The 27,692-nt window shown below is 37.1% G+C and overlaps 1 protein-coding gene across 2 annotated transcripts in view; it reads right to left on the bottom strand.

Annotated features, from left to right (window-relative positions):
* The window catches only part of LOC106086099 (acyl-CoA Delta-9 desaturase), a 42,606-nt gene extending 25,797 nt beyond the window's left edge, over positions 1-16,809 (bottom strand). The window contains exons 1-2 of one of the 2 annotated variants that reach the window (XM_013250627.2): positions 16,390-16,809; positions 15,811-16,220 (exon numbers count right to left, since the gene is read on the bottom strand). In XM_013250627.2, the coding sequence (XP_013106081.2) occupies positions 15,811-16,183 (373 nt within the window). In that variant the 5' untranslated portion in view covers positions 16,184-16,220; positions 16,390-16,809. Of the gene's footprint in view, positions 1-15,810 lie in introns of both variants that reach the window. The other variant, XM_013250626.2, reaches the window with a different exon arrangement.
* Between the last annotated feature and the right edge of the window lie 10,883 nt (positions 16,810-27,692).

The following is a 27,692-nucleotide window of genomic DNA, read 5'->3' as shown; positions in this document are numbered from 1 at the left end:
TCCTCCTAAATATAAATCAAATAGGTTAATTGACCTATTATGGCAATATGATACTCAAATGCACGGTATTTGAGAGTAAAAAACAAATTTTATATACAATTTTGGAGCCAAGTCTTTGGGGGGATATGAAGTTCAGTTTAGGGGGTGCTTTAGGGCGTCACCCACTAAACTGAACTTCATATTCGACTATGGCAAATTGGAGCTCAAGTCAACGGTATTTGAGGGTAAAGAACGAATTTGATATCTATATTCAGGGCAAAGTGCCGGTGGCCGCCGCAGCCCCAAAACACCCTCCAGAGGGTTCATATTTACCGACCATGCCAATAAGGGGCTCAAATTAAAGGGATTTGGATGTGTTGCACGAATTTGATATCCATATTTGAATCGAAATGTCTGAGCTGCCATCGCTCCCCTAAAAAGCACTTCTCATTACCTTAATTTTTAAAAACACCAGATCTCGGAGATTGGTGATGCGATTAGTTCGAAATTTTTTTGCATTCTTACAGTCGCCAAGGAGTGTAAGAAGGAGACTAAAGCCCTCTCTGAGGATGGCCCAATCCGCATCGTTTGAGTGCCGGGCCATAACGGAGTAAAGGAGAATTAAAGAGCAGACGATTTGGCAATGAAGGGCAGAGGACTGCCGTCGATAAACTTGGTTAACCCGAAGCCTTTCGGGTCCGGTTCGGCTAGTATATATATATATACTAGCTGAACCAGGCCCGCTCCGTTGCGACTTCTTTTGCTTTATATGGAACAACATTTTCCTTTGAATATTTATTTTCGACAGTTAAAGAGCTTTTAGTGAAATACCATGCTGCGAAAATAGTATATCGCTTGACTAACAATTTAACAATATAAATGCCATTATCTGAATCCCATATGATCTTTATTGATCTACGAATTTAAGTTTGGATGTAAGGTATACTCCATTCTTAAAATACTTTACTTCAGCCCGATATTCTCATGATGTCCGATTTAGGGTTGTTTTCGGGGGTGAGGTGTTGCCCCTTATTGGAATAGCCAGCAAATATGTCCGGTTTGGGGTATGGGCTCTAAAAACTATGAATATCGAGCTCCACTGTCTTGAAGACCCAAATTGTCTTGGTGAGCAAATACGTCCTATTTGGAGGTTGTTATGGTCGTGGGACGCCCCCCTAGGCAGTTGGTCCCGAATGTTGATATCAGATTCATGGTCTGCTCCCAAATACCTTTCATTTGAGCCCCATTTTTTCATAGTCGGCAAACATGACCGGTTCGGGGGTGTTGGGGGGATGGGGCGGCCACTCAGTGACTTGGCTTTCAAAATATATGACAGATACGTGTTCTACTCTAAAATACCTCTTATTTGAGCCTCATGTTGCAATGGTCAGCAAATACTTCCTATTTGGTTGGTGCTATGGGGGTGGGATGGACACTTTTTCCGAATATTGATATCAGATTCGTGCTTTACTTCCAAAGACCTTTCATTTGCTATATTGCCATATTGCTGTGGTCCCACATCTAGATATCAAATTCATATTCTACACTCAAATACCTTTTATTTAAACCCCATAATCCCATGGTCAGTAAAAAAGTCGTGGGCGTTATGGAGAAGGGGCGGAGCCCCAGAAACTTGGTCCCACATATGGATATCACATTCGTATTCTACTCGTAAATACCTTTCATTTGAGTCCCATATTTCTATGGTCGGTAAATATGTCCGATTTAGGGATGTTTTGGGGGTAGGGGTGGTCCCCCAATCACTTGACCCGACAATTGGATATCACATACGTTTTCTAATCTTCAATACCTTTCATTTGAGTCCCATATTGCCGTGATAGGTGTATATTTATATATTGAGTAGGTTTTGGGGGTATCCATCCGAAATTTGGATACCAATTTTTTATTTGTAGGTTACTATAGCAGAGTACACAAAATTTCGCTTAAATCGCACCACCCATCTGCGAGATCTGGCGTCTCTGAAAATTAGGGTAAGGGGGAGGTGTTCTAATCTAGTAAAAGTGAAAGGATTCTGAAATTAAGATTTTGTCAGTTGCATCTATTAAAATTATTTTGAATTATTAGCACTACGTGTCAGCTACCCTACCCTGTACCTTAGTTTAAGACACAGAAATGCTTTACAAATCTGAGCAACCTTAAAATATTTAAAAAGTTTACATCGAAATGAAAGTTTGAGTCCTTTATAATTTAGCTTTATAAGAAATGATCGAAATGATTAGTAACGACTGCGTAGATCCTAAAATCAGCCTTGATCTAAACCCCCATTTCCTACAGGACATTTTCGTGCAGGAGTAGAAGTAGCATAATTTCTTCTTTACCAGTTGTACAGCTTTTGATAGAAAACTAGACTTTCCTTTGTCATGGTTCTGCCAAACAATTGCTTATATCCCCTTTGTGTAAGCTGTAGTTAGCACAAACTTCTTTATTGCCTCATTTCAAACATTTCTTTGAGTGTAATCATTAACGCATGACTGACAATGTTTGTTATTCTCACATACAAAACTTCTGCTGTGAGGTCATTAAGGGGTGACTGCTAATGCTGATTTTAATTCTTATCAAACAATATCTGCTGTAATTTTTGAAATGCCTAAAGTCTGCTGTTACAACAAACTTCTGAGCTATAATGCCCAAAAAGCTTTTCGAGTGTGGTCGTTAATGCGTGAATTGCAAACAGCATAATTGTCAACATAAAAACGTCTTAATGCCGGTGACAATGATTTTGTTTTACGCCACTTGATAATGACGATGATGAAGTAAAAAAAAAAACATAAAACAGAGAAAATTGACACAAACCTTTTCGTGGCTTCTTGCAAGTTTTAGCCGCAAGCTCACATACATTCGAAAGAGTTTGTTAGGGATGTGGGTGTGTGTGTGTGTGTTATCAAGGTGTAAAACTCTTACAAAATATTTCTTTGGAAATCAAACAAACAAAACAAAACGAAAAAATGCCACAAAAAAAGTAAACAACAAATTTTGGAAATTTGTTCATGCGAGTGAGTTTAGGACGGATGGACGGTTGCACAGCATGAGTGATGCTGAGTGTTTGTTAGATTTGCATGACAAGCCAAAAAAAAAAGCAAAGCCATTTCGTTTTCTTAAACCTTTGCTTTTAGCTTTTTTTTTTATTTTGTATGCCGTTTGATGGGTTATTACTGCAAGTTATGTAAGTTTTAATTTTTTTTTGTTTGTTAGAGATCAACTCTTGTTTTTTGTTTGGGGTTTGCTGAGTTGGTCCATGGCACCATCTCAACAGCTTCAAACATTATATAGCACATTCCCATACTGTTTGCTATGAGTAAAAATGTACACATGGCAAGGTGACCATGCGAATACATTACCAAGCTGTTGACATGATGAAAGACTTGATAGAAATGTTTTTGGGGGAGGGGTGGAGGTTTGTGAGCTAAAAATATGGGACAAAGACATAACCATTCGTATTAGCTAATTTTTTAAATTTTAATATATTTTTTTTATTATTTCTTTGACTTTGAATTTGTAATTTTTGTCTGTCTTTGGTTATTGCTTCATTCATTTTCATTGATTGAACTGCCCAGAGCAGAAAAGCTCTGCAGGCAAAATGTCAATTAACATTTCTTTCTTTTTTTTCCTCGCTGTAGTTTATGTTTAGGAAATTTTTCACATAAATTCAGCCAATTCGTACGTGCATAATGTTTGCTAAATATTTCATAATCTTCGCCATATATTTTTCGACTAAAACATGATTTTCGGTATTGGTCTTAAGTTTATAGCACTTCAATTAGCCTTTCCCTAGATATTTATAGTTGAATTCTAATATACATAATTCTTTAGGCTACATAACCGGTTTAAAATGCCACATTACACTTGGAAAAATGTTTGGTCTTTATTTTAAGAAAAACAACCAGGAGGACTGCCATATAAGTTTCTAGCCTAGACAAGACTAAGCCAAGACCCATATCGGTTTATATGGCAGCTATATCAGGTTATATACCGATTTACGCCATACTTAACACAGTTATCGGAAGTCATAACAAAACACCTCATGCAAAATTTCAGCCAAATCGGATGAGAATAGCGCCCTCTAGAGGCTCAAGAAGTCAAGATCCAAGATCGGTTAATCGGTATATATAACAGATTATGAACCGATTTAAACCATATTTCACACAGTTGTTGGAAGTGATACCAAAACACGACATGCAATTCGGAAGAAAATTACGCCCTCTAGAGGCTCAAGAAGTCAAGACCCAAGATCGGTTTATATGGCAGTTATATCAAAACATGCACCGATTTGGGCCATTTACAATACCAATCGACCTACACTAACAAAAAGTATTTGTGCAAAATTTCAAGCGGCTAGCTTTACTCCTTCGAAAGTTAGCGTGCTTTCGACAGACAGACGGACAGACGGATGGACATGGCTAGATCGACTTAGAATGACATGACGATCAAGAATATACATAACTTGCGTCTAAGACCCCATATAACTTTATGGGGTCTTAGACGCATATTTCGAGGTGTTACAAACAGAATGACGAAATTAGTATACCCCCCATCCTATGGTGGAGGGTGTAAAAAAACAAGTAAAAAGGCATTAAGTTTGGCCGGGCCGAACTTTGGATACCCACCACCTCGGGTATATATGTAAATCCAATTTCGTCACAATTCGGTAAAAATTAGATAACTTAAGCACACACACATTCGGCACGGACATTAAGTGGTCTAATATATATGACACTTTTCAATTTTGTTGGACAAAATATTGTTTTTTTTGGCAGATATATCCAATTATAAACCGATCTGAACCATATTAAGGTCGGATATCGGGAGGCTCAGAAAAACTCACTGTTTCAAATTTCAGCGAAATCGGGTAATAAATTAAGCTTTAATGGGCTTCAGTCCCCCTTATCGATAGATCGGTTTATATGGCAGCTATATCTAATCATATTTAGGTCAGATCAGAACCATATTTAGGTCAGATGTTGGGAGGTCTTAACCTACACACAAATTCAAATTTCAGCGAAATCAGGTAATTAAGAAAGCTTTTATGGGCTTCAGTCCCCTTATCGACAGATCGGTTTATATGGCAGCTATATCTAAATATTGTCCGATCAGAACCATATTCAGGTAGGATATCAGGACGCTAAAAATAACTCACTGTTTCAAATTTTAGCGAAATCGGTAAAAAAAAATAAAGCTTTTATGGGCTTCAGACCCTTTATCGGCAGATCGGTCTATATCACAGCTATATCTAAATATAGTCCGATCTGTACCATATTTGTGTCCTATGTTGACAGACTTAAAACTGCGCACTGTTATTAATTTCAGTGAAATCGGGTAATAAATAAAGCTTTTATGGGCTTCAGATCCTTTATCGGGAGATCGGTCTATATGGCAGCTATATCTAAATATATACCGATCTAATCCATATTTAGGTCAGATGTCGGCACGCTTAAAGTAACCTACTGTTTAAAATTTTAGCGAAATCGGTTAAAATATAAAGCTTTTATGGGCTTCAGACCCTCTATCGGCAGATCGGTCTATATCACAGCTATATTTAAATATAGTCCGATTTGTACCATATCTAGGTCGGATGTTGGTTGGCTTTAAACTGCACACTATTCCAAATTTCAGCGAAATCGGGTAATAAATAAAGCTTTTATGGTCTTAGACCCTTTATCGGAAAATCGGTCTATATAGCACCTATCTCCAAATCTGAACCGATATGGCCCATTTTCTATCCCAAACGACCTACATCAAAATTAAGTACCTGTGCAAAATTTCAAGCGGCTAGCTCTACGCGTTCGACCGCTATCTTGATTTCAACAAACGGACGGATGGACATAGCTAGTTCGAATCAAAATTTCGAGACGATTAAGAATATATATACTTAATGGGGTCCTAGATGAATATTTCGAGGTGTTACAAACTGTATGACTAGATAAGTACACCCTCATCCTTTGGTGGTGGGTATACAATTAAAGTGCTTGGAGTCGACTCCGCAGTCGGAGTCAAGCAATCTTTCCGGAGTCGGAGTCGAGTAAAAATTTCTCGACTCCGCAGCGCTGGCCCGGAAACATAAGTACAGTTCACGAGAAAAGGCTAAAATCGCCCCCTTAAAATGACCCCAAGGACAAGAAAATGAATAATTTTTTTTTGGGCTCTGATCCGGGTTCCGAATGGTCCTTACCACACTTTGCAGTGCAATGTCACACAGTGGTACTCAAATAGAAGAAATTTGGCGCAGAACACGAATATGGTGAAAAATAGTCGTAAGAATTTATTATGGGGCTTCAGAGTCTTGAGAAGCTTTTACCCTTCCGAAACAACATGAGAATCTGATATGTCTAGCTCTAGAGGATAATATAAAAGGAGTCGAATAATTTGCCTATAATGGGCAAATAGGCACATCGAGCTAAATTGGGATTTCCGAATTCACAAACCAAATAATGAACGACTAGAGAATTTCCTTTACCGGACTATTTGAAATTAATTCCTTTTTGAAATTTATCACTTTGGAGGAGGGCATAAATTAGTTATTAGTTGACGAAAATAAATCATATAAAGTTTATAACGCTTATACAATTGACATTTTCCATAAAGTTTACAACTGCAATAATGTAGAAATCTCTTTGTATTCCGAGTTTTATTTCTATAACCTTTTCTTATTTTATTTACAATAAATTAGTAAGTCTTTAGGACTTATAAAGACATGATGTAAACTATATGCATATACGGCGATTGTTGGATGCATTTTTTATGGAACATCTTTTCCATCAAAAAAGGAATTTTCGATCGATTCGAGAATTTAGAATTAATTAATACATCATTTAAACCGAATGTAGATGGCTCTTCGTAAAAGTTGGTCAAAATTAATTTTTTTTGACATATTTAACAATTATATAGCTAAAACTTGAATCGATACAGCAATCATTGATACTCGTATGTGAGAACTTTGCCCCTGTTCCGTAATGGAATGTTCATGGGCAAATTTTCATTTTGCATTAAGTTTTAACGAAATAAAATCCAATTATTTACAACCAATTCTCTGTTGTTTAAATGTGCGCAAAAGAAAAATTTTTATCAAAATACTGAGCGCAAAAGAAAAAAATCCTCAAAATACTGAAGCCTATTAGCCGAAACTATCATCATAAAACTAATGGGTCGATTATGGAGTGTAACGCTGATATTGAATAAAAAAATATCCAAATTTTTACCCAATTTTGATTTCATAATTAGAATAACATGCGCTAACGTGGATAATCGACCCCTAAGATGTTTGTAAAGACAATCACATTTTGAAGGATTGGGTCAGTTCCTCCACCCAATAGCGACCACAATTTTCACTAAAAAATTTGAGGTTTCTTTATCAATTTCACAGTAATAAAAGATCATTGGCAATTTTTCTATTTTGAAAATATATGGGGTTGTGTTGACATTTGAGCCAACAAATTTAAGTTTTTATATAAAAATTAAAAAAAAAAAGTTTTTTCTTCTTTTTTTCTCAGTGTCTTTCTCACACACATCCCGAGATTTTTAACAAAATGAGGTTATCCACCACTGCGAAACTATATACATTTACATATTAATATTTCCAAATATTATCACAAACAACCATTTTGTGAAATGGCATATGAGACACTTTGAAATATAACCAACGTTTTCGAAACACGATAGCTTAGTTTGTCTCCAAACTAGCTAAAAGTTCATTGTGAAATAAAAAAAAAAATCAACTCAAGTGATAGTTCAATGACTTTCCCATATGCATAAATAATTAGAAAATACCGGATTTTTCAACACCACACAGAAAAATCGAAAAAAATATTTGAATTAAATATCCTCATTGATTTAAACGGACAAATTAATATTTATGCAATATTGAATAAAATAAAAAACATAAAAATCTACATGATTGTTGGGCAAAGTAAAAACCCACAACAGGGTATTTCCCTTTAATGAGGTCTTAAATGTAGTTAAAGAAAAAAAATTTTTAGAGAAGTTACTTGACTGGTAAAAGCTTTTTAATATAGTTGACCGTAGAACTTCTTCGACAAGGATCTCACTAAAGAAAGAGATATACAATCTTAACTGGTTTTTATGTATAATACTGGTACATTCTTTATGATCCAATTAACATTTAACATTCTAGTGATGATAATGAAATGCTTCATTTCTCATCATTCTCTAAGAATGACCTAACAAACTTGTTATTTGACAATAGTTGAAAGTTTTAGGCTCAAAAAAGAGGCCATTAATTAGTTTAAATATCTAAAGCAAAGAAATAAAAACATAAAGACCTTGGTTAGAATGAAGACAGGTAGATACTGGATCATGGGATAATGGGAGAATAATGGGGATAAATGTGTATATTTATGAGATGTAGAATGATTCCGAATTTCGTACCATAAAATATGTTTTCTTCTAGGAATGCGCAAGTCATAACTTGTGAAAAGCACTGTCAAGCATGTTATAAAGGGTACATTTTCAAGAGCTATAGGAGAGAAAGTAAAAAGACATTAAGTTTGACCGGGCCGAACTTTGGATACCCACCACCTCGCCTATATATGCCAACCACCTTTCTTCATAATACGGTGATAAATGAATAATTTATACCCCCATAGCAGCTTTATCGAAATATGGACCGATTTGGACCAAATTCGACAAGGGTATTGAGTGGTCTAATAAGAACAATTCATTGTTCAACTTTGTAGAACAAAATATTGTTTTTTTTTTTTGGAAGCTATATCCCAATATACGACACGGATGTCGAAAAACTTTAAATAGAGAGATCGGTCTATATGGCAGCTATATCCATATCTGAACCGATCTGGCCCAAATTGCAGAAAGTTGTCAAAGGGCCTAACACAACTCACTGTCCCAAATTTCGGAGAAATCGGACAATAAATGCGCCTTTCATGGCCTCAAAACCTTAAATCGAGATATCGGTCTATATGGCAGTAATATCAAAATCTGGACAGATTTGAGTCAAATTGAAGAAGGATGTCGAAGGGTCTAACACAACTCACTGTCCTAACATTTGGCAAAATCGGACATAAATGCGTCTTTTATGGGCCTAAGACCTTAAATGGGGAGATCGGTCTATATGGCAGCTACATATATCTAAATCTGGACCGATATGAACCAAATTAAAGAAGAATGTCGAAAAGCCTAATACAGCTCACTGTCCCAAATTTTGGCACAATCGGACAATAAATGCGGCTTTTATGGGCCCAACACCCTAAATCGAGAGATCGGTCTATATGGCAGCTTTATCTAAATCTGAACCGATCTGGCCAAATTGCAGAAAGATGTCAAAAGGCCTAACACAACTCATTGTCCCAAATTTCGGCGAAATCGGACAATATATGCGCCTTTTATGGGCTCAAGACCTTTAATCGAGAGATCGGTCTATATGGCAGCTATATCCAAATCTGGACAGATTTCAGTCAACTCTCCGTCCCAACATTTGGCAAAATCGGACAATAAATGCGTCCTTTATGGGCCCAAAACATTAAATCGAGAGATTGGTCAATATGACAGCTATATCTAAATCTGAACCGATCTGGGCCAAATAGAAGAAGAATATCGAAGGGCCTAACACAACTCACTATCCCAAATTTCGGCAAAATCGGATAATAAATGCGCCTTTTTTGGGCCCAAGACCTTAAATCGAGAGATCGGTCTATATGGCAGCTTTATCTAAATCTGAACCGATCTGGGCCAAATTAAAGAAGGATGTGAAAGGGCATAATACAACTCACTGTCCCAAATTTTGGCAAAATCTGATATTAAATTCGTTTCATATAGGTCTAAGACCCTAAATCGACAGATCGGTCTATATGGCAGCTATATCCAAATCTGGATCGATATGGACCAAATTGAAGAAGAATGTCGAAAAGCCCCACACAACTCACTGTCCCAAATTTTGGAAAAATCGGACAAAAAATTCGCCTTTTATGGTCCCAAGACCTTTAATCTGAGGATCGGTCTATATGGGGGCTATATCAAGATATAGTCCGATATAGCCCATTTTCGAACCTGCATATGGACAAAGAAAAAATCTGCGCAAAGTTTCAGCTCAATATCTCCATTTGTAAAGACTGTAGCGTGATTTCAACAGACAGACGGACGGACATGGCTAGATCGTCATAGATTTTTACACTAATCAAGAATATATATACTTTATAGAGTCGGAAATGGATATATCGATGTGTTGCAAACGGAATGACAAAATGAATATATGCCCATCCTTCGGTGGAGGATATAAAAACATATGAAATTCAGAAAAATTCATGAAATGCTCATTTTAATCGATAGTACGGTCCATATTATTTAATGTTTGTAGATTACCTCATGCAAATGTTTTCCGTGACTGTGCCTCAAATCGTCCATCCGCTTAGTGTAATTTTGGCACACTCTTTCCAACATTTCAGCCGGTATCTCTCCAATAAATGCTTCAATGTTTTCTTGTCCAATGGCGTTAAATCGCACGTTCTAGGTGACCCATTGGCCGGTCTCGAAAGTTAAAAAAAAATGTTCACCAGACTCGCCTCTCAATAAGTCCATTGTTTCGCGTGCTGTGTGGCACGGGCACTATTTTGTTGAAACCACATGTCATGGAAGTCAAGCTCTTCCATTTTGGGCAAAAAAAAAATGGACGTCATCTCATGGTAGCACTCACCATTCACAGTTACGTTACGATTCGCATCATCTTTGAAGAAGTACGGTCCAATGATGCCACCAGCCTATAAGCTGAACTAAACTGTGACTTTTTCTGAACGCATTGGTAACTCTTGTAATGCTTTTGGCTGAAATTCTCTCCACAATCTACAATTCTGCTTATTTACGTACCCATTGAGCCAAAAATGAGCTTTGTCGTAAAATGAAAGAAGCGCGCGATGAACTTTCTTAACAGAGCACGCATTTTGATAATAAAATTCAATAATTTGCAAGCGTTGTTCGTTTGTAAGACGATTCATGGTTAAATTATAAACCAAGCTGAAGATGTTTGACAGTAAAACAAAACACGAAACATGCGTTAGCTGTTTAAACCTGTATTGCCAAAAAGATAAAAGTTAAAAAATCAGCATTTACATGATCTAAGCACCTCCCTCTGCTTTCTGGATCACTGGTCTTTTTACGCCTAAAATTTACGAGTGATAAATACATGAAACATCAAGAGGTTATTATAGTGCTGAACATCATAAGCCAATTTTCATCTAATTCGCATAACAATGGCGGCTTTAAGGAACATCATCATCAAAGACATCAAATATGGAAAGTCATAATACAATTGAATGTAAAATATTTCAGATATTCTTTAGACATCCAAGAAGTAAAACGGGATGCCGCTTTATATGGATTCTATATTAGATTATGAGCCGAATTGGATTCATATTTCGTTAGAAAAGGAATGACGTAGTTAATTCCCTTGTCTCATAGTTGAAGTTATAACATTGAATTGAAATTGTAACAATGTTGAATCCTTATAACTGTTTTTTTTTACAAAAGAACTCAAATCTTTGAGCTCTTCATCTAAAATATTGGGCTAATGTAAACTGTGTCTGTGTTCAGTTTCAGTTCAACTTAAAAAAATTGTCTAAGTTCTGATATGGTAGTGTACTGTATATAAATCTATTAAAATTTTTTTCAACCAGCGCGCAGGGGATGTCCCCTATGAATGCAGTGCATTGCGTTGGCAAAGGAAAGGTAAGGATCAGAGTGGGAAAAAAGGGAGTAGTGTCGGTTGACATTAGTTTGAAATTTCTGGATGTCATAGTTGGGTGAAATGACATTGGCCGGAAGCCTATTCCCCATTCGAACGAGTTTTAGATTGTCAATAATTCAAGTTTCTCTAGCTTGAAGTGCATACAATGAACATTAAGCCGGTTACGTTAGGAAATTTTAACTTATTAAGAGCATTGTCGTTTTTTTTCCCTACGTCTATTCCACATTTCTTATCAATAAACATGTTGACATAAACTAAAATATATGGAAACTATAGCTAACAGGAAAGTTTAACATAAAACACTAGCTTATTTGAAGTTTGAGAAGTGTCATCATCTACATACCTTTTAATGTCTTTGGAAAACATACATAAATAAAAGTGAAATGACATATGATGATTCAGGATTTTTCGAAGTTCTAGTTCAAAGTTCTAGAAAATTTAATCAGGGAGTGATTCTCAATCTAAAGAGCGTTATAGAATCTTCAATGTACAAGATTTCCAATCGGATAAATGGGTATCTTAAGATACCTATTACCGACGAAAGTAAAGAGTGGCAGTGTACACTGGTCAACAAAATGAAAATGTTTGAGTGAATTGCATGAATTTTGCCATATTTCATTCAAATATGGATGCTAGCTATCCTATTACGCATAGAGTAGACAATTTTAGCAAAAAATTAAACTTTTCAATGCAACAATGTTAATATAACAGCAGAATTATTGCATTAATGGCAGCAAAAATAACTCCTATTATCAGCAGATGTTTTTCTATGAGTGTATGTCAGAAATCCATGATATGTTCACTGTTATATGCCTGTAGAAAAAGAGATGCCATAAAGCATTATTGCCACTCATACAAACACAATTTAGTTTTTCAACTGTTTTAGAATGTCCATCATTGCCATAAAGTCTACAGCACCCATGACTTGCTGATGTGATTTAAAATGAATCACCAAGGTGGCGTATGATGTATGTCGTATGTGGGCATAATTATCGAAAAGCAATCATACGCACCAATGTTCACTAAATTTAATAAAGAAAATATCTTAAGTGCTACATCATGGGTGTTACAAACTTTAAGGCGTCTCCTCTTACACTGGACCATAACCTTGAATATATCACGCATTCCTTACATACAGTATGAGGAACCTACGACTTGTCCTGATGACGTAATTCTATTTGAAAGTGATGCTTATACGCAATTTTCACAAAGTTTGTTATTGGTTTTTCTGTACTTGATGAATGTGCAAGGCGATGAAGCCACCTTAGCGCAGAGGTTACGATGTCTGTCTATGACGCTGAACGCTTGGGTTCGAATCCTGGCGAGAACATCAGAAAAAAATTTTTAATGGTGATTTTTCCCTCCTAATGCTGGCGACATTTGTGGCGTACTATGCCATGTAAAAAATTTTCCCCAAAGGGGTGACGCACTGTGGCACGCTGTTCGGACTGTGCTATAAAAAGGAGGTTCGTTGTCATTGAGCTTAATCTTGAATATGATAGCACTCATTGATATGTGAGAACTTCGCTCCTGTTTCTTAATGGAACGTTAATGGGCAAATCTGCATTTTGCGTATCAACATATAGTTCGATCCGAATCGTTGGAAAGGGATGTCGAGAATCATTGCACAACTTACTGTGCCAAATAGCAGCAAAATCGGGTAGTAAATGCGTTTTGTATATGCCCAAGACTTAAAATCGGGCTATCGGTATATATAGCAGCTTTATCCAACTTTATTGCGATCTGAAAATAAAAATCTAACGATTTATATATTGGAAGCTACATTTAAATCAGAACCGATGTCTATGACTTTCACTGGTAATCTCAAGAGTCACAAGGACATCTTTTGAGCAAATTTCGTGAAGATTGAATAACAAATGTACATATTATTGCATATTAGTCCAAATCGCACAAAGCTATATCCAAATCTGAACTAATTTCTTCCAATTTCATAAGGCCTCAACTAAACATGATCCGATGAAAATTGCGATCTATTACTTGAAGGGCATAATTTTACTATACGTATCAAATATCTGCCAAACTAGGCAATAAATAAGGCTTGCAGGTGCCGAACAAGAATAGCCGAGAGATCGGTTCACACGGGATCTATATCAGGTTATAGGCCGTTGGTTCGTACTTGCCATTGTCGATGGAAGAAGAAGACGAAGAAGTAACAGAATACTAAATACAAAACTTTAGCCAAATCGATCGGTTTATATGGAAGCTATATCAGGTCATAGAATGATCTGAACATTACGTGCAAAATTGCAGCCCATTCAGAAAGGAAATGCGGTCCCTGCAAACCGCAATTGTTTTCAAGATATCAAATAAAGGGACCAATTTACATGGGAATTACATCCAGTCTAAGCTATTTAGGGCGCCCCGGTAGCCGAGTTAGTAGCGTGCTTGGATTACCAGTGCAGGGGTCGTGGGTTCGATTCCGTGCAAAATTGCAGCCCATTCGGAAAAGAAATGCGGTACCTACAAGCCGCAATTGTTTTCAAGATATCAAATCGAGGGACAACTTTACATGGGAACTACATCCAGTCTAAACCGATTTAGGGCGACCCGGTAGACGAGTTGGTAGCGTGCTTGGATTACCAGTGCAGCGGTCGTGGGTCCGATTCCCGCCAGAAGCCTTGGTCTGTCGCTACTGTGGTATCACAATGGACCTAAAATTGTCTAAGTGAGTCAGTAAAGGACTGACACTCTTACCTAACCTAACTTAGCTCATTTGTAGAGATCGGCAATGGGTAAACACCTAAATTGGGCAAATACCCGGGTATTTACCCATGTATACCCAAAAGCTGGGTATTTATAATTATGCAGATATCTTGATTTTGATGATTTCTGTATTCTTTGTATATAAATCTGACTTTCTGATATCATAAAATCGGAATTTAGTTATATATTAACGCTGTTTAGACCGATCTCCTGACTTAAAGTCTTGAGGAAATAAATTGGTAATTTTTCATCCGATTTTTATAAAATTTAGCACAGTGAGTTCTGGTAAACCCCTAACCATTTCTGTCAAGTGTGGTATAGTTCGGAACATATTTCGATATAGCCCTATATACCGACTGCCCTATCTCCCGATTTAGGGTATTAAGACCATAAAAAACCCATGTAATACCGATTTCGATGAAAATTGGCACTGTGAGTTCTGATCCCTACTCCTACCTGTTCCTGTCAAATGTGGTCCAGATCGGGCCGTATTTGGATATTGGCAGCTATATCCAATATATATATATATATATATATATATATAGACCGATCTCCTGATGTATTAAGCCTATAAAATGGGAATTTTTCATCCGATTTCGATGAAATTTAGCACTTTGAGTTCTGGGAGACCCCTACACCAATTTGTTGAATGTGGTCCAGATCGGACTATATTTGGATAAAGCTGCCATATATACCGATCTTCCTATATAGAGTATTGAGCACACAAGAGGAAAATTTTTCATCCGACTTCGTTGAAATTTAGCACAGTAAGTTTTGGTAAGCCCCTACCCATTATTTTTATATATGGTCCAGTTCGGATCATAGTTGAATATAGCTGGTATATCTCCCGATGTAGGGTATTATATAAAATTATTATATATAAAATTATATAAAATTATATACAAATTATGCCCCAAATGGCTATGCATACCAAACGAGAAAATATGCGATTCTAATGAAAGTTATTTGAAAGTTAAATGCGAACATAAATAATTTTCAAATGTCAAAAGGGGCCGCCAACTCGTATGGGTGTAGCGAAGCACAACCAACCAGCTTGTCATATATTAATATAAAGATTATTTCCACTTTTTTATTTGCCTATCGCTCTCTAGTGTCGGTATATATATGGACAAGTTAAAGTCCCCTTTAAACTATCCCCGAAAGTAACTAAACATTGGGCTAAAAAAAAACTTTTCTGTAACAAGTTTCAAATCGTTTGCTTAAAATATAAAGAATTTAGTGCTAATTCTATAAGCAGTCGTACAGTTGATTACAAAATTCTGAGGTATTTCCCAGCAAACATTGCAAAAAAATATGTTCCATCTTAAAATAAAATATTTCTCTAAAATGCTCATAATAAAAAACACAAATTTTAAACTTACCATATAACACCGAATAAAGTTTCAGCCTCCTCATGGGATACGTTACGTATGCATAGACGAAGAAGATGTGCAACGCAGTTATCATAATGATATTGCCCCACTTGAGGGGAGCTTGAAATTTAATGCCCAAAACAGTGTCACCTTTGAAATTTTTGGTGTATCGTTCCAAATCGACATGGTGTTTCTGTTCGATCACCTTAACTTCGCCATCGACGGCCGAAACCAAAGGCTGGCCATTTTTGGTGGGGAATCCGCTGGCAGCACCATTCGTGGATTTGCCATTCGCCGTGAGGCGGCTCTTAAGCTCCGTCTGTGTGGTGGATGTCTCCACACTGGTGGTGGTACTACGATCGGACATGGATAAATGACCCATTATGAGATGGCAATTAAGGATGACGACGACTGACCCGCTGTTTGAAAAATTTAACACTTTTTATGATTGATATGAAAAACTGTTGGCAAAAATAAATTTTGCTTAGCTTTGCTTGTGGTAATTCTCCACAAAATCAAGTATTTGTGGCAAAGCCAAGGATAAAGTTACAAAATGCAAAATGGTCAATACAATTGCTATGGACTAACATTGGTTTGGACGTTTTGTATGTTTCCGTCTCTTTAATTCTCTTTCTTTTTTACGTTACTTTGCTTGTTTTACAATGGCTTTTGTTGATTTTGGGTTTTGGGTTTTGTGCTCATGTGCGTATGCCTTGGTTCACTTTCTTCACTTGAACTTCACTTTTGTTTTTCTCTTTTTTGTGCTTTTCGACTTTTCTTTCTTCTTCCAAAGTAATTTAAACTTGGCCGTTGGTTTTTTGTTGTCGTGCTGATGGTGGATTTAGGGCGATTACATAAAAACCAATCTCTGGTTTTTTATCACTTCAAATTTAACATCCGCTGAGGGCTGATCTAACGACCGTTACACTTTGACGTTTCGTGCACAAATGAATGTTGCTGAAGATGTTAAAAATCATTTCTATCGTCGGACAAAAGGCCCAGATCTCCAAAATCGATCGTACGAGACGCTGCCACCGCCGCCAACTCAGACATAGCCAACAACAACAGCAGCAGCAAAAACAACAATGACAATAGCGTTTCTACAGCAGCAACGACCCAAAACTATTCTTTTGTGTTCGCCCCATACGATACGTACGTATGATGGATGGATGGATTTTATGATTGCGCATGTGTGCGTTTTCATATGCATGTATGAATGGAGTCTCACCTTTGCGAATGTATGCATGTCTTTGAGCACCTATTTGACTAAAATGATGTGAAAAAGTGTTGCCATTATTCATTTTAAAAATTTTTTATACTTTAATATGAATAATCACACCATGAGTGAATCTCAGGGGAATTTTTGAATTATTTTGAATTAGGAGAGTTACATTTCGATGACACTGGTCAACATAATTTTTTTTTCCTCTAATTGATACATTATTTCCAAATCCAGCAAGAGTTTATCTTCAACAGCTTTTGTTTTGGAGACATGGCGTAAATTATGGCCCTAATTTACGTTGTTTTCATAGTTGTTTCTCAATATGAATTCGCAAAGAAGAGGTTTTGTGCATTATCCAAATGATTTTTGATATATTTTTGGTAAATTTTTATTTGAAAAATATAAAAAATCAATATTGGACATTGTCAATATTGCGTACATAAATGGAATTGTAATATCAGGAAAAGCTATGGATTCCTCATATTGTATGTCAAAAAATGCGCTTATGTTAAAGTGGAAAATGAGATGCCGTCAAGTTTCTAATACACTTGAATTGGCGAGAAGCTCTGTTAAAAATAAGTCCGTTGTTAAATTTAGTGTACCTGGATGCGAATGATTACTTTTAAATATTTATGGTCACATATGTTATACATCATACGCCACCTTGGTCACTCTGTGTTCATGTACTGAAAAATGTTTTTAAATTTGCACAAACTGTTACTAAAAGTCGTTCGCGTACTATATTCGCCAGAGGAAGAGAGCAGGAGAGTGCCTGTGATCAAGTAACATTTTGAGAGATTGGCAATAGAGTTTGCAAGCAAACTTCCACTAAAGGAAAAAATTCCCCGCAAAATTTGCAGTAACGAACAGCTGATTTATGAAAACCAGCTGTTTAATTCAAATAAATAGCAAAAGATATAAAAGGCTATTTTTAATCTCTTAAAAATTTGAACTCGCAAAATTTTTACTGGAAAATTAGGCGAGCAGGCCTAATAATACTAACAATAAATTATTTGCAAATCATATCGCATAAACATTGTCATATCCTTTTCCGGCCTTTATGGCGCCGTAACATAACCGTAGACACACCAAGCGCTTGTGACATATAAAATGACAAATCCATGGCTTGTTCTAATGATCGAATTCTACATTACACGATATAGTTCTTTTTGGATTTTTCAAATGTATATTCACCAAAAATATATCAAAAATTATTTGGATCAATCGGAAAACATCTTCTCTGCGAATTCATGTCGAAAACAACAAAGACATATTTTTTATTACCAAAAAAAATAAAAACAGAAATTATTGGTAAAAATTTTAAATGATGGTCCTTATCTATATCGCAAAGTTCGATTTGGGACTAAGACGCCAATTTAAGATGGAAACACTAAAAAACTCAGAGGAAACAAGCAACTTTTTTCATTTTGTTGACCAGTGTAATTTCCAAAGTCAGGTTAAGTTCGAAGATATAGGACTATCTTGATATATCCCCTATATATATAGCGATCTTCCCATATAAAGTCTAATACCCTCAAAAGGCACATTTACAACCCAATTGTGCTGACTATTCGAACAACTAGTTATGTTAAAATCCATGATATCTGTTCCGAGTATGGTTGAGATCGGACCATATTTTGATATAGCTGCCATAAATGCCGATCACCCAATTTAAAACCCTGGTGGCTGAAAAAGGCTCATTTATAACCCTATTTAGCTGAAATTTGGCACAAGAGGTTGTGTGAGGCCCATTTGGATCAAACTATAATTGAATATAGCTGTAATATGTATCGACCTCCGATTTCGCTGAAATTTGGCAAAACGAGTTTTATTAGAGACATCGACATCTATGCTGAGTATGGTTCGTATCGGACCATATTTCGATATAGCTGGCATTTATACCGATCTCCCAATTTAGGGTCTTGGGCTCATAACAGACGCAATTTTTCGCCGATTTCGCCGAATTGGTTCTAATGAGTTGTATTGGACCCTTCGACATCCGCAATAAATATGGTCCAGATCAGACTATATTTGGAAACAGCTGCCATATAGACCAATATCCTGTTTTACGGCCTTAAACCTCTCGGTAATCGTGTCGAGTTTGATCCAGATAGGACGATATTTCGATATAAAAATTTAGTTAAATAGAACTAAGGAAAAGAAAAATTTACGTAAGTAGCTCATTTATTAACAAATATGTGGATGAGACTTGGGCTCGAAATGGGGCCTGCATCCGAGGAAAGTCCACTGGCTCTATAGGAGCGAAATTAAACCAATACTAACTTACACCTCAGTAGTTTGGTTGACTGCATAGGCGCGTCAATAAAGACCACGCCCACCAGGACACTAGATACTATTCTGGATATCCCAGCCATAGCCATACAGCTCAAGCCTACGGCGGCTACTGCGGTTATGAGACTGAAAGGGATGAAAAAATAAGTGGATGATAGGGGCAGTTGGGAAGGCTATGAGAGAAACAAGAATGTGATGGAAAAGGTTTCCGATCGGTTACCTGAGACAACACGTGAGGTCGAGTATCATATTTGCCAGCGGCAAACTCTGGTATTGCCATCGGGAAGTTCATGCTACAAGAATGGATCTGGAACAAGAGGAGTGTGTGGGCCTGGGGTCTACATTGAGAACCCAGCGATTGGGATCCTTTTCCGACCGCCTGATCATTAAACGGATTTGCAGATGGAGATCCGGTCGATCACGGAATACGTGAGGTGGTATGGTGTTAACGCTGGGACGTCTAGTGAGAACATCTTTACGGCCAGTAAACTGGCCACCAGGGCTGTAACTACCTGGACGGAAGGTAACGAACTGCCGGGGAGTGTAATGGCCGTAACAGAATGAAAGTGTTGAGCATTGTTTTTGAGCGTCAAGTTGTAAAAATGCAACTCTGCACACAAATCCCACAAAAGCAACGACGAAAAGTTAAACAATTAAGAGCATGCAAAGTTCGGCCGGGCCAAATCTTATATACCCTCCACCATGGATAGCACATGTCGAGCTCGAGAACAAAGAATGAATAAGGGCTGTTATGCTATTGGAGCTATATCAAGTTATAGTCCGATTCAGACCAAAATTGAATTGCATGCTGACCATTGTAAAAGTCATTGTGAAATATATTTCAGTCCATTCGGATAAGAATTGCGTCTTGTAGGGGCTCAAGAAGCAAAATCGGGAGATCGGTTTTGTATGGGAGCTGTATCAAGCTATAGATCGATTCAGACCATATTGGACACTTATGTTGAAGAAGCCGTTGTACAAAATTTCTGCCAAATCGGATGAGAATTGCGCTCTCTAGAGGCTTAAGAAGTCAAGAAGCTACATCAGGTTATGTATCGATTTGCGTCATACTTAGCACAGTTGATAGAAGTTGAACACGTGATGCAAAATTTCAGCCAAATCGGATAAGAATTGCGCACTCTAGAGGCTCAAGAAGTCAAGATCCACGATCGGTTTATATGGCACCTATACCAGGTTATGGACCGATTTGTTGGAAGTGATATCAAAACATTACAAGCAAAATTCCAGTCAAACCGGACTAGAATTGCGCCCTCTAGAGGCTCAAGTAGTCAAGACCCAAGATCGGTTTATATGGCAGCTATATCACAACATGGACCGATTTGGCCCATTTACAACCTCAACCGACCTACACTAATAAGAGCTATTTGTGCAAAATTTCAAGCAGCTATCTTTACTCCTGCAAAAGTTAGCGTGCTTTCGACAGACAGACGGACGGACATGGCTAGTTCGACTTAAAATGTCACGACGATCAAGAATATATATACTTTAGGGGTCTTAGACGCATATTTCAAGGTGTTACAAATAGAAATACGAAATTAGTATACCCCCATCCTATGGTGGAGGGTGTAAAAATTTTCAAATTAAACACTTGAAAGTGAGCGTAATTCTATGTTGCCTCACGTTAATAGTGTTTTAGTCTTCAATGTTACAAATTATTTTACTTTTGCGAGTTGAATTTTTGACATTTGTTTGCAGAGTCACATTTTTCAACGCGTTGCTCCTTAACGCGCTCATTTTGTTCAGCCATTAAGAAGGAAATTAACGCTTTCTCTGTGTATGGCAAGATCCTCATTATGTGCAGAGCCATAGCGGATTACTCAGCTTATTTAACGATCCACCACACATGGCAACCATAGCAGTTAACTTCTGTTTAATCACATATAGACTAACATTCTCGCACAATCTAGTAACTCCTCGCGAATACTCAAACACAACGATAGACGAAAAAACCTATGCACACCAATAAAAAAAAAAGTATTAAGCATCGTCTACAACCGAAAGCCAAGGCAGAAAAGTTACTCATTCGGCTTAATACTCGCACAAAACTCATTCAACACCTGTTCATAATGTTCATAATACAAGCTTGGGAGACATGTTGATATGTGTGTGCGCGTCGCGCATGCTCAAATGTATAATTCGTACCTTAGTACATGCTCAACGTACAACAAGTCCATTTGCACTTAGGACCAATTTTCGCTGCTATGCATTCATCGAACCATACATACAACCAACCATTCCCCAAAGAAGTCAATTTGATGATCATGAATTACGTAGCATAGACATTAACAGCAACAACTACAACGACAAATTTGACTCAATTTGTCAATAGCGAAGACAATTTCATTTACATCAAAAGGTCTGTGGTCCGTCACTGGGGTTTGAAGATGGTAATAATGGGTGGTGTTTAAAGACTTTTTAAACAAAAGTTTTTTCTTTTCATCGTCGATAAATGTGTGGTCTGCATCAATTATTTGGGATAAAAAGAAATATTTTACACAGTAGGCTTTGTCACGAGGAGATGACCTTCTTCCGTAGAACTGGTTTTGAAATTAAATTTTATTTATTTTTTTTTTTTTTTTTTTTTGCACAAACCAATTTTTGGGTTCTTGTAAACGAGCATGTTGGACTACTAATATACACAAATGTGCAGCATTGTTTTTGGTCTTTTTTTTGCATAAAATTTTATAAATCAGACAAAGTGAAAAGAGAGTAAGTTTTCGAAATGGGACGTTGGCATTATATTTGGTGTGAACATAAAGAATTTTAACTCAGATTTATGGGAATCGTAGGACTTAAAGTACTTTCTATTCTTTATGTTTTTAATATCGGGTAATAAAAGACGTTTTTATGACCTTAAATCGGGAGATCATCCTACACGCCGATTGAAAAAACGGTTATTTACCAATACCTGCTGTACACAATATTTTACAATAATAACCACCACCATAGGATAGGGGTATATTCATTTAGTCATTCCGTTTACAACGCATCAATTTCCGACCCTACAAAGTATATATATTTCGGATCGTCGAAAAATTCTAAAACGATTTAAAGATATACGTGTGTCTGTCCGTCTGTCCATCCGTCTGTTATAATCACTCCACAGCCTTCAGTCAAATTGAGTTATTGAGCTGAAATTTGGCACAGACATGTCTTTTTGATGCACGCAGGTTAAGTTCTTGAACGGGCCAAATCGGACCATATTTGAATATAGCTGCTATATAGACCGATCTGCCGATAAAGTGTCTAAAGCTCATAAAAGCTTTATTTATTACCCGATTTCGTTGAAATTTGAAACAGTGAGTTGTTTTAAGCCTCCCCCAAATATGAATTAGATCAGACTGTACAGATAAAGCTGTCATATAAACCAATCTTCGAATTTTAGTCCTTAATCCCATAGAAAGCGGATTTCGCTGAAACTGTTACTTGTATATGAGTTCTCGGAACCTGAATAAAATATAATCAAGACCAGCCCCTAGTTAGATATAACTATGTATATAGTAATGGAGTTATAATAGGATGATTATTATATTCTTGGTGGTGGGTATCCAAAGTAAGGATCGGCTGAACTAAACACGTTTTCCTTTGTTTAATACTATTAGGTATTAATTCAATACCAGACGAAAGAGACTTATCCTATTATCGCTTCAAAAGCAGATTGTTTAAGTGATAACGAGAATGGTATTGATACAAGATCAAATTGGTACTAAAGCCAATAACAGTTTGGTATTAAAAACGATACCTGTATAGTAATAAATCTAATTCTAAACGGTACTGATATTTTATTCATGCCTGCCTAGCGTTTTTGGGGGTGCTAAAACCCTTTGAATAGCAATCAAATCAGCAAATTTTAGCAAAAATAATGAACTTTTTGAAATTCTGGGGTGTGTTTAGCAGATTTCGCTGAAACTGTTACTTGTATATGAGTTCTTGGGACCTGAATTAAATATAATCAAGACCAGCCCCTAGTTAATTCCACTACTATGTATATAGTAGTGGACTTATAATAGAATGATTATTATATCGTTGGTGGTGGGTATCCAAAGTTTGGCACGGCTGAACTTAAAACGTTTTTTCATGTTTAATACTATTAGGTATTAACTCAATACCAGACGAAGGAGACTTATCCTATCACTTCAAAAGTAGATTAATTAAGTGATAACGAGAATGGTATTGAAACAATATCGGATTGGTACTAAAGCCAATAACAGTTTGGTATTAAAAGCCATACCGTGTGTTTAGAGGCCTAATACAACTCACTGTACCCAACATCACCGGAATCAAGCAATTAATAGCGCTTTTGTGGGGGTTTAGACCCTAAATCGGTTCGTATATTTGTGACCCTAGTCCATCTTAATATCACAAGTTTAATAAATGTGGCTATTATGGGCTTACGATCCTTAACCTGCAGATCTATAACCAGCAGAAGCTATATGATAGCTATATTTAATCACGGTTCAATGTGAACCATATTTTATTCGAATATCAGGGGGCAAAGTGGAACACACTTTTAAAATTTCTGCAAAATCGGACAATAAATTCAGTTTGTATGACCTTATTAACCCATTAAAGAATAACCCTCGATTCCCTTGTCCAATTTTAGTGAAATTTCGTATATTCATCAACTAGACCATTTATATTGACATAATCATTTTTTTATATTTTCTTAAAATTTTTGTGTCCATATTTACTATGTTTTACAGCGAAAAAAAAGTAAAATCGTACTAAGTAAGGCCGGGCCGAATCCTCGGAACACGTCACCATGGATTCTGCTTAAAATTTATACAAAATAAGTTTAGTTAAAGGGCATAATTTAATTCTACATACCAAACAAGGAACCGAACAAGCTTAATCAGGAGACCGGTTTATATGGTAGCTATACCAACTTATAGACCGATTTGGAAAGTACTTCGAACAGTTGCTGAAAGGCATCACAGAACACAATGTTCAAAATTTTAACTAAATCGCACAAAAAGTGCTGCTTCCAGGGGCTAAAGATGTCAAATCGGGAGATCGGTTTATAGAGAGATGAATTAGGTTATAGACCGATTTGGACCGTATATGACACAGTTGTTGGAAGTCATAACCAAACGTTACAAGTTTAATTTCAGTCAAGGCTCAAGAAGTCAAATCGTGGGATCGGTTTATATGGGAGCTATATCAGGTTATAGACCGATTTGGACCGTACCAGGCACAGTTGTTGGAAGTCAAAACGGAACATCATGTGAGAAATTTCAGCCAAAGCGGACAAAAATTGCGGCTTGTAAGGACTCAAGAAAACAAATCGGAAAATCGGTTTATATAGGAACTATATCTAAATCAGACCGATGCCGCAATCCATTTGTAATACCCAAAGACCTACGTTTACATAAAGTATATGTGCAAAATTTCAAGCTCCTCGATTAACGCGTTCGAACGTTATGGTGATTTCAACATACGGACGGAAGGGCGGACATGGGTAGATCGACTCAGAACGTCGAGACGATCATGAATATATATTCTTTACATAGCTCCCATATAGACCGATCTCCTGATTTGACTTCTTGGAAGCCGCAATTTTTTGGTTGAAATTTTGCATGTACTGTTCTGTTATGACTTTCAACAAATATGTCAAGTATGGTCCACATCGGTCTAAACCTGATGTAGCTCCCGTATAAGCCGATCTCCCGATTTGACTTTGTGAGCCCTTAGAAGCCGCAATTTTTTGTTTTTTTTTTTTTTTTTGGCTGACATTTGACACATTATGACTTTCAACAACTGTGCCAAGTACGGTACAAATCGGTCTATAACCTGATATAGCTCCCATATAAATAGATCTCCCGATTTGACTTCTTGAGCCCTTGCAAGCCGCAATTGTTGTCCGATTGGGCTGAAATTGGGCACGGTGCGTTTTGTTATGACTTCTAAAAACTGCGCCATGTACGGTTCAAATCGGTCTATAACCTGATATAGCTCCCATTTAAACCGATCTCCCGATTTGATTTCTTGAGCTCTTACAAACCGCAATTTTTGTCCGATTTGGCTGAAATTTCGCATGCGGTGTTCTGTAGCGACTTCCAACTATTGTGCCAATTACGGTCCAAATCAGTGTTTCACCTGATATATCTGGGAATTTTTCCACCCTTTTGGCGTTAATGGGTTGATGCCTCAAATCGGCAGATTGGTCTACATGGGAACTATATCGAAATATGGTCCGATATAACCCATATTTCATTCGACTCCCGGGGAGCCTAGTATAACTCACTGTTCCAAAATTGGATTATTAGTGCGGAGATTATGGAGAATATAGGCATCTGTGCCGAATTTCAGATATTAAAACGGACGGCCGGACGGACATTAAATACTCTTAGAATATTACCACCGTGGAGCTATGGTTAGCATGTCCGCCTATAACGCTGGACGCCTGGGTTAAATCCCGGTGTGAACATCAGAAAAATTTTCAGCGTTGGTTATCGCCTTGCCAAAATTTCAAAGTCTTTAGTTGCCCGGGCGCCTTTTGGCAGGCCCCTAAATTTGATCACCTCGGTATTTCGAAAATTTGTCGGGGCTGCCGATTTCCAATTTTTTTTTTTTTTTTGCTCAAAAATCTCTACAAAAAATTCCGCTTGAGGTCTACAATATCTTGTCTTGTTTTAGGGATATACACTTTTGATTTTTTTTTACCGGCCCTCCTACGTATTTTGCAATTTACGAAGGCATTTCTGGTTCAATTTTAATTTTCATGCATGATATTATGAAACTTTCCAATATTGTTGGTTGGTTGCCGCATACCAGTGAACGGTCCCTAATACTTGTGTCAATTAGTCTCCACAGGGAGTTCCAACTGAATGACGAGAGACTTATTGGCCTGTATATCTTATGTAGAAAATGGCTCGGTTTCCCCGTCTTCGTGATGAAAACCAACCTAACCTCTTGCCAAAAAATCATTTCAAGGAGTCGTATTGCATAGAGTCTTGCCTAATGGAACATAGCAGGAAGTTCTCCTTCTGAGCCCCTTGACTTGTAGAGTTTAAACGAAACTGGCAACCCGTAGTATTGCCATAACCCCAAAAATAAATATCAACCCTGGTTTAGCTCTGCAATCTCGCCGGTATGGTTTGTTGAGCTTCTTAAGAAATTATTTTTCAGTGATTTAGACAAAATTTGGCACTTAGTAGAACACTATGCCACTTAATACGCCCAAAAATTTTGGTTCTAATACTTGCATTATCTTGGGTTTTGACTTCCTAAGCCTCTAAATGGCATTATTTGTAAGCAACTGTAAGTGTGTGAGTGCAGTAACTGGAATTATTGGTAAATGATGCCAAGCATTAATGCAAATCGGCACACAACACACACCATTGATAAGAAAGAGTATGGGTGTTTTGTAAATTCCAAGATTGCACAGACTCTGCGATTGGTAGCCGATGGCATCGTCGTCACATCACCTTCCGTTACCTATGAGCTGTTGTTTTCAACATTTGCTCTGATGAAATTAAGGTTATTTTTGGGGGGCAATACATATTTTTTATTTACTTTTTAATCATGTTTATCGTCAACTCCATCAACGCCACCGCTGACGATGGAACTGCTCACTACCTCACCCCTTCTCCGCAAAAGTTTCACAGCATCCTCCTTAATTTCATTGGCAACATGACAAACGTCAAAACTACACCGTCAATGATGATGATGAAGTTCAGCAATGCTTTCTCTTTATGTAACATTCAAACCTTGCCATCTACACAATCAACCAACCGTCGTCCCACCATCCCAACATCCCATCCCATGTTTGGCATAAATAAATGAAATGAAATGATATTTAAACAAAACAAAACAAAACCCTCAAAAAAAAACTTTACTACAACAATAAAATTGCTTACTTAAACTCCGGCTTCTTTTTTTGTTTTATGTGTCAGCACTGCTCATGCGTGGCTTTTGAAGGTCTCTATGTGAGATGCTGTGAGTGCCAAAACCCCCATCATGTCACAACGTGGAGACCGAATGTTTGTTATACCCACCACCATAGGATGGGGGGTATTTTTAGTTACTCATTCCGTTTGCAACACTTCGAAATATCCATATGCGACCTTTTTTGTCTAATTTTGCTGAAATTTGAAACAGTGAGTTGTACCGAGGGCCCCAGCATCCGACCAGAATATGGTACACATCGGGTCATATTTACATATAGCTGCCATATATATCGATGTGCCGGTTTAGGGTTTTAAGCCCGTAACAGGTGCATTTATTATCCGATTTGGCTCCAATTCGAAATAGTAAGCTTTATTAAGTCCATCGACATTCGACCTGGATATGGTCCATGCCATGTAGGGTCTTAATAGACATTTATAATCCGATTTCGCTGAAATTCAGAATAGTG

Source organism: Stomoxys calcitrans, chromosome 2 (genome assembly GCF_963082655.1).
Source record: "Stomoxys calcitrans chromosome 2, idStoCalc2.1, whole genome shotgun sequence".
NCBI classification, from domain to species: Eukaryota; Metazoa; Arthropoda; class Insecta; order Diptera; family Muscidae; genus Stomoxys; species Stomoxys calcitrans.
The sequence above is the reverse complement of the archived record's forward strand: the minus strand, read 5'-3'. Positions and strand labels throughout refer to the sequence as shown.